The 14,515-nt window shown below is 39.3% G+C and overlaps 1 protein-coding gene across 1 annotated transcript in view; it reads right to left on the bottom strand.

The window, feature by feature from the left end:
- LOC100449509 (histone-lysine N-methyltransferase 2C-like) overlaps window positions 1-14,515 on the bottom strand; it is a 60,288-nt gene that overhangs the window by 35,273 nt on the left and 10,500 nt on the right. The window contains 13 exon segments of the mRNA XM_054560586.2: window positions 388-466; window positions 3,263-3,356; window positions 5,313-6,188; window positions 6,191-6,740; window positions 6,742-7,129; window positions 8,923-9,215; window positions 9,799-9,836; window positions 9,839-10,008; window positions 10,010-10,742; window positions 10,745-10,863; window positions 10,865-11,518; window positions 11,520-11,674; window positions 12,053-12,235. Of these exon segments, the coding sequence (XP_054416561.1) occupies window positions 388-466; window positions 3,263-3,356; window positions 5,313-6,188; window positions 6,191-6,740; window positions 6,742-7,129; window positions 8,923-9,215; window positions 9,799-9,836; window positions 9,839-10,008; window positions 10,010-10,742; window positions 10,745-10,863; window positions 10,865-11,518; window positions 11,520-11,674; window positions 12,053-12,235 (4,332 nt within the window).

Genomic DNA, 14,515 nt, shown 5'->3' with positions numbered 1-14,515 from the left:
CCTTCTGGAGTTAAAAATAAGTAAATAAAAGTAAAACCAAAAGTCCTGAGCATTTGGTTTTGCCATCAAGTGACTTTTAACCCATAAGTATATAAATCCTTTTCAGAAATCACAGCCAATTTTTTTAACCTTAATTTGTCTTTTGTTTAAAAAGCAGTAAAATGTCTTTTTGGTTACTTTTGGCTGTGCTGATAATAAGGCTACTATTTACGTTGGTGAAAAAGTAATTGCGGTTTTTGCCACTGGCAAATGGCGTATGGTGAAATCCGCAATTACTTCTGCACAAACCTAGTACTACTCTCTAGCAGGGGCCTTACTCTAAAGCATGAGTTTGCTGGAAAACAGAAAAGCGTGCATTCTAGAGTGACTCATTACAGGCAGTGTTACCTGAGGAATGGCCTGTGGTCCAAGGTTCTGTCCTTCACTGTTCTGTGTTCCAGTTACCGCCTGGCCCATAAAAGGGAACCTGTCAAAACAGGGTACACAAGTATCAAATGATGAGCGTTTAGAAATTATTAATATTAATTAAAAACTGTATTAGGTGCTTAACAGTTTTCTCTTCCAGAGTAGAATAGTGGCAATTTCTTCTTCATCAAAACACTAAAGCCCTACCTTTCATGTACTGAGCAGATGTGATCCTCACTGTAATTCTATCAAGTGTGTGCTCTTAGCACCCTCATGTTACTTATGATGAAAGTAAGATTCAGAGATATTCCGTAACCTTCCCCACAAGGACTAGTAGGGCTGCAATAAGAAGCCAGCTAGGCTGACTCTAGAGGTTTTACTCTCTAGTATGTGCCTCACTCCACCTTACGATAAAATGAATTCAAGACTTCAGAATAAAAATAAGTTGATTTAGTTTTATAACATAAACTCTAAGGAAATGTTTTCTCATTCCAGTCTTTGTTAAAAACTAATTGAGAGCTTAGTTATTTTATATTCTAAAACAAAAGACATTTCCCAATTTAAGAATTTTCATACATTTTCATACATTTCTATATCTAATGTTAAAGCAAATCAAAAATTGACGACTGACCAAGATCAGTCTGCATGGTTAAACATGTTTAGAGAAATGTTACTCATTCTAATTAAAACTATAAAAACTTCACAGAAGCATTACTGCTTACATGAAAATATTTCCTCTGGCATTATCAAATGCTTTAATATATCAAGATATATATACAATTTTCAAAATGTATTCCAAAGCTGTATATTACTATTTAAGTACTATTAGGATATAGAATATGTTTTTAAATTTTTTACTCAGGTTTTTCATTCATCTGTCACCCTACCCACTGCTACAGGTCTGGTCTAAATGATCTTCTAATCTGAATATCACGTATGGTCTATCATCCTAACTCAACATATCACACTACTCTAAGAAGGGACTATCACTTCCACTTCTAAAAAGCAGTCAGTAGAATAGTAAGCCATATACCTGATACATGACTAATGTATCTAACCGGCAGACGCATGATGCTAAAAGAGCATCAGATGCTGAAAGGCCTCAAATTCTGAGGTCCATATTTAAAACTAAGTGCTGGTCGGGTGCAGTGGCTCATGCCTGTAATTCCAGCACTTTGGGAGGCGGATGCAGGTGGATCACCTGAGGTCAGGACTTCAAGACCAGCCTGACCAACATGGTGAAACCCTGTCTCTACTAAAAATACAAAAATTAGCTGGGCATGGTGGCACGTGCCTGTAATCCCAGCTACTCCAGAGGCTGATGCAGGAGAATCGCTTGAATCTCGGAGGTGAAGGCTGCAGTGAGCCATTGCACTCTATCCTGGGCAACAAGAGCGAAACTCCGTCTCAGAAACAAAAACAAAAACAAAACTAAGTAGTAAATAAAACTCAGCATTTCCTTGTTTTGAATATACATAGAAACTACAATATTATTAGCAAATACCACGACTATCACCAATAGAAGACAGATTATTTTCCTATTGAGTGTTGCAGGCACCTAATAGATTAGTTATGTTCATTATTACTTTCAAATTATGGTTTATTGCTAAATTTGTTAATACTTTAAGGAGCATATATACCATAAATTTAATTATATTTTAATAACTATATTTCAAGTATAATCATTTCCTTTGTAATGCTATGTTTTAAATTTTCTGCATATAAAACATTCTGAGAATTTCAAAGGCTTCACTGGAATCCAAAAAGATTCAAGACATAAAACAGTTAGGAACCTCTACGATAGAGAAATAGTGTTAATAAATATTGCTCAGTAATGAAAATCATTAGAAACCACTATCTCTATTTTGATCTCAAAAATGCTTCTTAACCATGTCCAAAGTATCTCAACAATTGAAAAGAACCATACCCTTAAAAATTCAAATTTCTTTGAAATATATACATCCTAAATTCGTGCAAATTTTATATTCAATTCTATAATCATCCACATTTTTTATATAAAAGTTTTTCAACAAGATAATTAGACTAAATTGAGGCTCTGTGCTTACTTTATTGACAGAGGTTCTCATATAGTAATACACGTAAGACTCATTCATGATGCTTGCTAAAAATACAGACACACAGGCAACCATCTCCAGATATTCTTATTTAGTAGGTCTGCAGTAGAGCAAAATAATCTGCATTTTAAAAAAAATTACCCCATAATTCTCATAGTGGTCCATGATCAAAATTTAAGAAACAGTGCCCTGTGGTTAATAACCTTTAGAGGGCATAATTTCAAAAATTCAGATATTGAAATAACCCCTACTGTCTTCTTTAATGCATAATTTCTGTTTTTCTCCTAAGAGAGAAAAGACAAACTCTGTAACTCCAACTTCCAACTGTCCTCTTATCTATTCCTTGTAACTTTCTTTTTCTGATTCAAAACCAGTTTGGGAACATTTTATTTTAGAACTGAATTTATAATTGCTTTAATCACTCAGTGTCTTAACTGAAAAAAATCTTAGATAACATGAACAATTCTAAAGGTATTTAAAAGAGCACAGACTTAAATACTTTGATTTGAGTAATCAGGAAATCCAATCTTCCAAATCTTTTAAAGATGTTTTACATTTACCGTCCTTGAGACTAATGCTCTTAAACTGGTTCTTACACTAATTTCTTAAATTGGTATAGCATTTTATATCTGATCATATCGAGCTGATGCCATGACAACTTGAATAGTATTGTTCATTCCTAGAACAAGGGCTTTCCATTTTCTGTATGTTTTTTCTAAAAACTAGTAATGATTTCATGAATGTCTAGATGCCCAGTAAAAACAAGCAGCCACTCCACCTACCTGCTCATCACCATTGGTGGCATGCCCAGATTGTTTTGTGCCATCACTTTATTTATGCCTTTAAGGGCCACCATTTTGGCTTTCATTATAGGATCTGTAATTGCATCATAGAAAAGAAATATAAAGTTACTTAGTTCATAGTAATTAGTTCAAGGTACACTAAGAAGTAATTCAAATATTACAAGCTCTTAAACTTTATTATTTAATAATCATTACAGATTTCTGAGATGGCAACCTTATCCTGGGTTTAATTGCATCTCAGTAGTCCTTAATTGAATCATGCTTTAATACCTTAGTCCTGCAGGAATTAAAACAAAAAGTCAAGTTTAAGGGAGATTATAAGCAATAATCTAAAGCGAAGCAATTAATTCCCTTTCATCCAAACTTTTGCAACGCTAATCAGAATGGCTTCTTTAGTAAATATAACATCACAAATAAGAATTTGCAATACTAAGGAATTCTACTAAATTAGTTATCACTCTTAAAAGAAAAATGCACCAATTTCTTAAGGGTATACCCTCTCAATAAGAAGCTACTAAGAAAAAACTTATCTGCATCTAAACGAAAAAAAGGGAGCAAAATGATGAAATTGGGGATATATAAAACGGAATGTCAATTTTATTATTTATAATAAGGCACACTGCTTAGACATGTGCCCTTTGATTGCTAATTCTTATTCTTAGAGGCACTGAGGCATTTTGACTGCATTGCTTTTGTTGTTTTTAGAATCAGTAAACCATTAGAAACAAAGAGGTTTATATAGCAAAAAATCGCCAAGCATTTGTCATACACAAAAGGACAGTAAGAAGCTTTATTTCCATCATAGTTTTCTTAAATTCATCCTTCCATGACCGAAAACATATGGCAACAATGGTTGGAATGTAGGAACTAAGAAGACAACTAGTTTCTATTAAACAATTCCATAAATAATAGAATTGAGGGAAGTTTGTAACTCAGTTTTGAATCTCTTAATTTACCTGGAAAGAATCTAAAACTCTTCATTGCTTTCATTTTTTTTTTGAGACAGAGTCTCGCTCTGTCCCCCAGGCTGGAGTGCAATGGCGCGATCTCGCCTCACTGCAACTTCCACCTCCTGGGTTCACACCATTCTCCTGCCTCTGTCTCCCGAATAACTGGGACTACAGGTGCACGCTGCTATGCCCAGCTAATTTTTTGTTATTTTTTTTTAATTATTATACTTTAAATTCTGGGATACATGTGCAGAACGTGATGGTTTGTTACATAGGTATACACATGCCATGGTGGTTTGCTTCACCCACCAACCCGTCATCTACATTAGGTATTTCTCCTAATGCTATCCGTCCCCTAGCCCCCCACCCCCCGACAGGTTCCGGTGTGTGATGTTCCCCTCCCTGTGTCCATGTGTTCTCATTGCTCAACTCCCACTTATGAGTGAGAATATGCAGTGTTTGGTTTTCTGTTCCTGCATTAGTTTGCTGAGAATGATGGTTTCCAGCTTCATCCATGTCCTGTGTTGCCCAGGCTGGTCTGGAACTCCTGAGCTGAGGCAATCTGTCTGCCTCGGCCTCCCAAAGCGCTAGGATTACAGGCGTGAGCCACTGTGCCCAGCCAACTGCTTTCATTCTAAAGTTCAAGGAGGGCCAGGCAGGGTGGCTCACGCCTGTAATCCCAGCACTTTGGGAGGCCAAAGCAGGCGGATCACCTGAGGTCAGGAGTTTGAGACCAGCCTGGCCAACATGGTGAAACCCCGCACCTCTACTAAAAATACAAAAATTAGCCAGGCATGGTGGCGCGTGTCTGTAGTCCCAGCTACTCGGGAGGCTGAGGCAGGACAATCACTTGAACCCGGGAGGTAGAGGTTGCAGTAAGCTGAGATCGCACCACTGCACTCCATCTTGGGTGACACAGTGAGACTCCGTCTCAAACAAAACAAAAAAAACCCTCAAGGAGGAATAGAAAAACTCAGTGCTCTATTCCAACTGTAATTCTAATAATAAAATCTTATAAGCATATCGCATGCCATTCTAATACCCATAGTAATATATGCTGAAACTCAAGAAACTCCTACCAATATTAGGGAAGAATGGTTCTGATCGCTGACGAATCATGGCTTGCATCTGTCTTTGCTGCTGCTGTTCTTGCCTTTCTTGATCCAAAAGATCCTGTAGAAGTAGAGGCTGTTCTTCTAGAAGAAGGGGCCTCTCTCTATTCTGCTGTGCTAATGTTTGAGGAATCATTAGCTGTTGGGGTCCAGATATGCTACTGGTACCAGACTGACTTGTTAGAGGCCCAGTTTGAGTTGTAGGTTTTCCTGTCCCCAGATTGTGGTTACCTGTTGATTGACCTGGAATGAATCCTGGATTTACCTGCACACCCTGAGAAAAAACATGGTTTACCCTAGAGACCACTGTTACATTAGAATTCATGGTATTATCCAAAACATGGCCAGGCGGTGCTATTAAAGGAGGCAAACTTGACACATGATTGGATGGTGAGGCCGGCAGAGTTGGTGGTGGAGAGCCCAATGGCCTAATGTCTGAATTATCAGATTTCTCATTAGCAAGTAAACTTGAGAGAACTGGAGTTGATCCAGTTATGCCACAAGAGTTTATTACATCTTGAGCAGGTAGTTGAGTGGATGCTTGAATGACATTTGCACCAGGGCCAGCAGTTTCTTGATTGGTTCTTTTCTCAAATAGAGCTGGATCACAAGGATGCAAAGAAGTCTTTTCTCCATCATTTAGGTCGGAGTGAGCAGAAGCCTGTGAGCAAGGAGTGTCAACATTATCTTTATTCTCATCACTTTTTTCAATTTCACATTTGGATTCCACCTTAGAATTTGGAGACAGTACTTCCGTTTTTACCTCATTGGTAACAGTGGATTTTTTCTGTGGTGAATGTTTATCAGAGAGAACCAGAGTTTTGTCTTCTTGTTCCTTTTTTTTGGTTCAACAGATACACACTGATTATCTAACTTATCATCAATTGGAAGGTCTAGTTCCTCATTAAACATGCTTTTCTTATCTCCCATGTCAAGTTATGGATCTGTATCTGCAATGATATCAAACTCTCCTGACCTTAAGAGGTCATCCAGGTTGGGATCATTAGTTTCCAAATTATCTAAAGTATCCAATTCAACTACCTTGCCATCCTCTGTATCTAAATTTAAGTTTTCAAGATCTTCATCATCTAAGTCTTTGACTTCAACCCCCTCAGGGTCTTTAACATCCAGTTCTTTCACAGAAGGGTCATCAGAATCGAGTTTTTCTTCTAGACCATCAGAAGGTTGGGTGGCTATCTGTAAATTATCAGACGTTGTTTCAGATGGTACAGATGTTGACAAAGGAGCTTCTGAAAATTCACCACCTAGTGGATGGTTCAGAGCCCTCATGACCATAGAAGATAAATGGACAGAATGACCTTGCTCTTGTTGAGATGGTGGCACTTGTTCCAAATCTGGGTGCACAGGTAGCTGATTAGGTAGACCCTGGGGAGGTTCGTCTCATGGGCTCTGTGTGTCTAGGGCCCGGAAAGTCTGGCCAGGGAATGAAGTTTCCATGTCTCAGATTAGAAGATGCCTCTACAACGCTGCCAGGTGGAGCACTGAAAGGCAGCCGTTACCTTCCGTCAGGAGCTCTATGTCTCAGTTCAATATATGCTTCGCCCAGTATGTTGTGCTGCTGAACTGGCAAGCTCTGTGGTGAAAAATGCTGAGGAAGTCCAACTGGATTATTCATCTGTGAGTTATTTAAAGGTCTAGGCATATCTACAGATATTGATCTTCTTAGCTGTGGAGAAACTCCAGATCCCTGTATTTGTTGAGGAGGCACAAGGAAGCGCTCTTGACTCGGCATGGTACCATGACTACCTCCTGGAAATCCAAATCTTTTAAAAAAAAAAAAAGCAAATAGGTATTATGTTAAATTTAGAGTTAAGTTGAAAAAAAGAAAAGTCTTCAATTAAACTGTACATACAAAATGTTGCCAAATACAATGACTTACAAAACCAAAGCTATCACCATTAAAAAGTATTTACAGGTATTCATATGCAAGTAAGATTTTGCTAAGAATCCTATAATGAACACCATATCTGAGCTCTAAAGGCTTAAGATTTAACAGATAACAAAAATGAAGACGAAGGAACAACAACCAAGCAGATGAAATCAATTGTTCAGAGATAAGAACAATACTACTGGACTTTTTCAGGAAGAGTTTCTTTTATCTATATTTAGGGAGGTTCGATGGAGGAGGCTGATTTGGGGAGGATGTTTGAATGAAGATAGGTCTTCATACCTATTGAGGGACTTACAGGCCTCAGTACATGAGACTACAAAGGCATAGGTTTGATGACGGGATAGACTAAACTTAGAGAAAAAGACGAGTAGGCCTCATCTATAAAGATTAAGTAAATGAATAAATTGTTGGACTATTTTATATTGTACTTCCTTCTAGACAGGATTACAGGCAACTTACACAGAATACAAAGCATAGCAAGAGGCATAAATTATAACAAGGTGGAAGAAAAAAGGGAAATTAAGAGTAAGATTACAGGCAACTTACACAGAATATAAAATGTAGCAAGAGGCATAAATTACAACTAAGGTAGAAGAAAAGGAAACTAAAAGAATATAACATGGAGGTAGATATAAGACTAAAAGGCCTAAAACTAAAAAGCATATCTTGAAGAACTATTTCCTTATTATAACTAGGGCATAGGTTTGGCTTTGACTTAAGCCACTTTGAAAAAGGAAACATTCTTATGATTCATCACCACTAACTTACAACCCTATCTCACCATGGAAAGTTCCTAAAGGGAAAGTCCTTTCAGTTTGGAAATCTCTAAAATTTATTATTATTTTTTTTTAAATTGAGACAGAGTCTCGTTCTGTCTCCCAGGCTGAAGTGCAGTGGCATGACCTCGGCTCACTGCAACCTCCACCTCCCGGGTTCAAGCGATCTTTTTTACTCAGCCTCCTGAGTAGCTGCGAATACAGGCACAGTGCATGCTGCCATGGCTGGCCAATTTTTGTATTTTTACTAGAGGCAGGGTTTTACCATGTTGGCCAGGTTGGTCTCGAACTCCTGACCTCAAGTGATCCACCCACCTCGGCCTCCCAAAGTATTGGGATTACAAGCCTGAGCCACTGCGCCCAGCCTAAAATTAATTTAGAATGTAAAGTTAAAAGGTAGAAATTTGGAGAGAGGACAAGTCTCATTACATCGTAGGAGGCTTTGCCTACACAGAATAGCTACATTTTGAGGATGTCATACGATAAACTACATCATTAAGGGTGCAAGGTAATGCTAACACAGTTAATACTTAAAAACAAAGGTAATGTTTTCAGTCTGTAGAGTTCTTAGAGGGGAAAAAAATGTCTATGACCTCTCATTAGCACTAAATAGTTGATTATATATATTTCAAAGGGGAGAAAGAAGTAGAAAGCAGTAACAGCTTCCTACTAACTTCATTTGTCTATTTCTTTTTAAAAATTTTAAAATTTGTTTAAGAGGTGGGGGTGGGGGTCTCACTATATTGCCCAGGCTGGTCTCAGACTCCTAGCCTCAAGCAATCCTCCTGCCTCAGCCAGTAGCTAGGATTACAGGCACAAGCCACCACACCCAGCTCTGTTTCCCTCTTCTAATAGCAATTTAAATTTGGCAGGAAATTAAAAGCATTACCTAAATCCATGAGGTCTCATCCCCGTACTAGCAACATCAGGAGGATAGGGTCCACGCTGATCTTTTGGGAAAACAGCACATCTAGGTCCTAAAGGAGGGGCAACAGGAGACCTAATGTTCCCAGGATAGGGAGGTGGGGGTCTGGTGAAAGCCTGGTTAACATTCTCTGGTTGCCAGTGTTGAAGAGGCCCTGGATGAGGCACTGCAGGTGAGTCCTGTGACCCCTTCTCCTGTCGACCTGCAATCTTCTTCTGCTGTTGCTGCTGGAGAATGATTTCACATAACTTCTGCCACTAAATGGGAAGAAACAAAAATCACTGGGATTTGTGGTAATTAATGGCTTTGTAAAGGTTACTGGCTTTTTATTTTTAGATATGGGATCTTGCTATGTTGCCCAGGCTGGCCTCAAATTCCTGGACTCAAGCGATCCTCCTGTCTCAGCCTCTCAAGTAGCTGGGATTACAAGCATGCACCACCATGCCTGACAGGTTAGTGGCTTTTTAAATCCTGATACTTTCATTATGTGGCTATGGTAATGTTCCAAAGTTTGATGAAATACCAGTTACATTTAACTATTCAATATATTAGGAAAAATAATTTGATGATTTGGGTCCTTTTCCTTGCCAGACAACTATCACAAAACAAAGCTTTAATATTTAAGGATTCCCCTGCGAATTCGTGAAGACTGAAATCAGATACAGAATAAATTAAACTGGTGTTAATTTCATCAATTTCATTTCTCTTTTTTGCAGTATGACAAACTCTACAGAATAAAAAAATAAAAAATTAACTCCTGTGTAGAAGTTACTCAGTTTGATGAAATGAACAGCTTCCTCAAATAATACATTTAAAACTGAGAACATACAATGTGTTTACCTGTCTCAATTTCTCTGTATCTGCTTGGGCCATATTACAGTATTCTGTGTATCAGTTACTCCTGAAGTTGGCACAGGTCCAGGAAGTTGGGAGACATCAGAGAACTGCTGGCCTTGGGAGTACATTGGAGAGTTTGAAGATGCACAAAAGCTCCCCTCTGATTCAGGCCTTGGCTGATCAGCAACATCATGGGCAGTTTGACTTGTTCCAAGAGTCAGACTGAGATCTTGGAGTCATTGGAGGCTGATCATAGGGATCACGGGCAGCAGATGGGGAAACATGGCTAAATGTGTCTGAAAGACCAGGTCCAGGGGGCCTAGGTGTCTGGGAACATGTATCAGGTGGCCTTACCAACAGGCCAGGTAAAGCTGGTCCTCGGTTTTGTGCTGCTTGCAGGAAAGGATCCTGATTTGGCATGAGGACTGGTCTTGTCATTGAGGACCTAGTAAAACCCTCTGAAATCCTTGGCCTTGGTGTTGCTGGTGGCTGAGAGTAAGGGACAGAAATTCCAGGTCTTGGTGTTCCAGGAGGATGAGCATATGGATCAGAACGCCTCTGATTAGTTACAGGTGTAAGAAACAAGTAAGTTTGTGTAGATGGTCTTGGGGTTGGGGGCTGCTGACTATATGGGTCAACAATAGTAGGCCGGGGAGTTCCAGGAGGTTGAGAGTAAGGGTCTGTATTGGACCTAGGTGTTCCTGAAGATTGGGAATAAGAATCTAGAACAGGTCGTGGAGCTCCTGGGGATTGGGAGTATGGGTCCTGAGATGTTGGCCTTGATATGGTTCCAGGCTGGCAAAAAGCCCTTGAAGGATGGGCAAAAGATTCATTCATTGCTGGATGTGGGGTTAAGGGAGGCTGACTATATGGATCATTTGACTAATTATGAGAAAAATTATCTATAGGTCTTGGTGTCAAAGCAGGCCTTTCATAAGGGTCAACAATCGCCTTGATGCCTGTGACACTGATCCATAAGGATCCTGAGAGGATGGAGGAGGTTGCATTGGAGTCTTAAAAGGTCCAGGACCACTATCAAGAGGTGCAGGTGTCAACAAGGGTTGTGCATGAGTCAGGTATCCTTTGTCTTTGAAGCACATCTGCCCTAGGAGATGGTTTAGTAAAGTGATCATTGGTTCCAGCTGCTACAGAGCCTTTTGCAGTCTGTTCTGAAACCACAGGAGACTGGGATAGGCCCAAGGATTTGGGAAATTGATCTGTCATCACAGGCCTAGGTGTGTCTGGAGGTTTTGCATAGGGGTGATTATTTGTCGTGGAGGAAGAACATAAATCTCTGACTGGGGATGGCCTATTTCCTGTTGTATCATTCATTTGAAGGGGCCTAGATACCAATGATAAAGGTGTACAGTTTTCCACTGGTGCAGCAGAATTTCTTCTGGAAAAACTATGGCCCACAGGTGGTCGTCGAGGGGTACCAACAACCATTTTTGCATATGGATCCATTGGAGATGGTGGTTGTGAGTTAGAGGACCCAGGTGAAAACACTTGTGGTGAAGGTGGCTGAGAAGTCTGAGCCTGAGAAAGACTATCCTGGATGGGAATCAGGGATGGGGCTGGAGGAGGAGGTGGAGCTTGTGGTTTTACAAACACATCATCTGAAGATGTAGACGTAGGGGTACTGGGTGGCTGTTTTGTAAACAGTTCTTTATGGAATGACTGTGCAGGAGACATATTTCCACTGCCAGGCTGAGGTGTCAAAGGACTGTATCCCACTACTTGGTGTATCTGAACCAGACTGCACCAGAAGATGCTGAGAACCAAACTGCTGTTGTTGCTGCTGCTGCTGCTCATGTTTCACCTGTTCAAGTTTCTGTGTGGCTTCAATTTTAGCTTGCTGCTTACTTTTCTGACGCATTTGCTATTAAAATAGAAAAGAAAAAGCAATCATATTTAGGTTAAGGAAGAAAACTACCATCATGGGGGGAAAAAGCAACAGAAAGTTAATGTTTGATGTCAGCAGCTACCAGATTGCTCCCATATTAGATTATGAATTCCTGAAGAAGAGAAATTACTCACCATGGTATGTTCCATTTGTGCCTAGGGCAGTATATTGTTTATAATATTTTGATAAACTTCCCAAATCAATTTAAATATATTTTACTGAAAAGAGAAACAAGTCTATCCTAAATCAAATTTTCATGGTCTAAGAACTATATTCTAAAATAACAATGCAAAGACCTCCCTTCTCAAAACAAAAATGTAACTTCAAAAAGTAGATTATCCAAAAATTCCATACCTGTCTAAATTTCCACTCCTGTTCATGTTCTGATTCTCTTTGCTTTAAAGGATCTTTAAAAAGCTCCGAATCAACACGAGAGCTGGGATCAATGCTATCTTGCTGTTGCTGCCTTTTCATGGACTCATTTGACATCTGTACTTTATTAATGCATAAAGCAGCTCTGTTATCTCTGGCTTTTTGCTTTGACAAAAGAAGAAAAAAAAATTCCCAGATTATGTTAAATGTTTTATGGAATAAAATAAAACTATCATGAACTTTCTCAAATAAAAGAAAAAAAAGTCAGGTAAAATAGTTGAAATACTTACGGCACCTCCCAAAAAAGGATCTGGACACTAACTCATCTTCTCTCTTTACAGTGCACAGTATCTATCAGTTGAGGATATATTTCTATGTATTTGAATTAAGCTTAAAGATCCTAGGTGTGATTTAATATTTTAGCTCCTAGTTTTCTTAACACATCCTTAGAAATTATGTCTCCTTCAATTTAGAAAGAAGGGGCTGGGGCCAGGCATGGTGGCTCATGCTCGTAATCCCAGCACTTCGGGAGGCCAAGGCAGGTGGATCACCTGAGGTCAGGTGTTCGAGATCAGCCTGACCAACATGGTGAAACCCCACCTCTACTAAAAATACAAAATTAGGCCGGGCGCAGTGGCTCACACCTGTAATCCCAGTACTTTGGGAGGCTGAGGCAGGCGGATCACCTGAGGTCGGGAGTTCGACACCAGCTTGACCAACATGGAGACACCCTATCTCTACTAAAAATACAAAATTAGCCAGGTATGGTGGCACATGCCTGTAATCCCAGCTACTCGGGAGGCTGAGGCAGTAGAATCACTTGAACCCGGGAGGCGGAGGTTGTGGTGAGCCAAGATCGCGCCGTTGCACTCCAGCCTGGGCAACAAGAGCAAAACTCTGTCTCAAAAAAAAAGAAAAGAAAAAGAAAAATCAGCCAGGCATGGTGGCACATGCCTGTAATCCCAGCTACTTGGGAGGCTGAGGCAGGAGAATCGCTTGAATCTGGAAGGCAGAGGTTGCAGTGAGCCGAGATTACACCATTGCACTCCAGCCTGGGCAACAACTTTGAAGCTCCATCTCAAAAAAAAAAAATTTAGAAAAAAGGAAAAATATCCAATCAGTCTTTAAAAAAAAAAATCTGGATATTTGAAATGTATCATTAAAGAATCACTTAAAAATTTTTAAAATTCTGTCATTACCTAACTCAAGTCAAGACAAAACACAGCATATCAATACATCTATATATATGTGATAGAGAGCATATACACATATATATATGCTCTATCCAAAATAATCACTGTAACTGAAAATATGTGCACTGGGGAACAAGCTGGAAAATATATATATTTTCCAACAATAATACAGATTTAATATGCTTTAAAACGAAAGCAAGGATTTGGTTCCAGCTGACAATCTTAATTTGGCTCTTTGGGAGAAAATAATTTACCATATGAACTGCGAATCTTATAAAATTACCTAATAGTTCATGGCAAAGATCATGTGTCAAAAACTCTTTAAAGATGTCTAAATATTTCTCTTTCAAGATGCACAAAGATTCTCTATGAAACCTAACAAGAAAAGAGGTGACTGTGGAAGACACTGAGGCATGCCAATCCAGTCTCCAAATTTAGTACAGTTGTCCCTCTGTATCCATGGGGTATTGGTTCCAGAATTCCCTGCAGATACCAAAATCCACAGATGCTCAAGTCCCTTATAGAAAATGTCACAGTATTTGCATATAACCTACACATATCCTCCTGTATACTTTCTCCCTTTTTATTTTTTGACCCAGCAGGGTCTTGCTCTGTCACCTAGGCTGGAATGCAGTGGTACAATTTTGGCTCACCGAAGCCTCAACCCCTCAAGTCTCTCAAGTAGCTGAGACTACAGGCATGCGCCATCATACCCAACTAATTTTTTCATTTTTTATAGAGATGAGGTTTTGGCTCTGTTGCCCAGGCTGGTCTTGAACTCCTGGGCTCAAGCCATCTGCCCATCTTAGCCTCTCAAACTGCTGGGATTACAGGTGTGGGCCACTGTGCCTGGCCCCTCCTGTATACTTTAAGTCATCTTTAGATTACTTGTAATACTTAACGCAATATAAATGCTATGTAAATCGTTGTTATATTGTTTTAAAAACAATGACAAGGAAAAGAGTCTGTACAAGTTCAGTATAGATGTTTTTCCAAAATATTTTGGATCCATGGTTGGTTGAATCAACAGATATAGAACTCATGGATACAGACTGCCAACTGTACCTCTGCTGAAGAGATAAAACAATTTTAAAGTGAAATGAATTACTCCTTTCCTCCTAAAATAGCTGATTTTCAATCTTCAACATTTTGGTTCTGTTAACTTGCTTATAAAAATGTCACACTCTCTATTAAGACATAAGGAGTCAGAAAATCACTGTAAAAATAAAGTTGCTTGTTGTACAGGTACTAA

This window comes from Pongo abelii, chromosome 6 (genome assembly GCF_028885655.2).
Source record: "Pongo abelii isolate AG06213 chromosome 6, NHGRI_mPonAbe1-v2.0_pri, whole genome shotgun sequence".
NCBI lineage: Eukaryota > Metazoa > Chordata > Mammalia > Primates > Hominidae > Pongo > Pongo abelii.
Note: the sequence above shows the minus strand (reverse complement) of the source record. Positions and strands in the feature narration are given on the sequence as shown.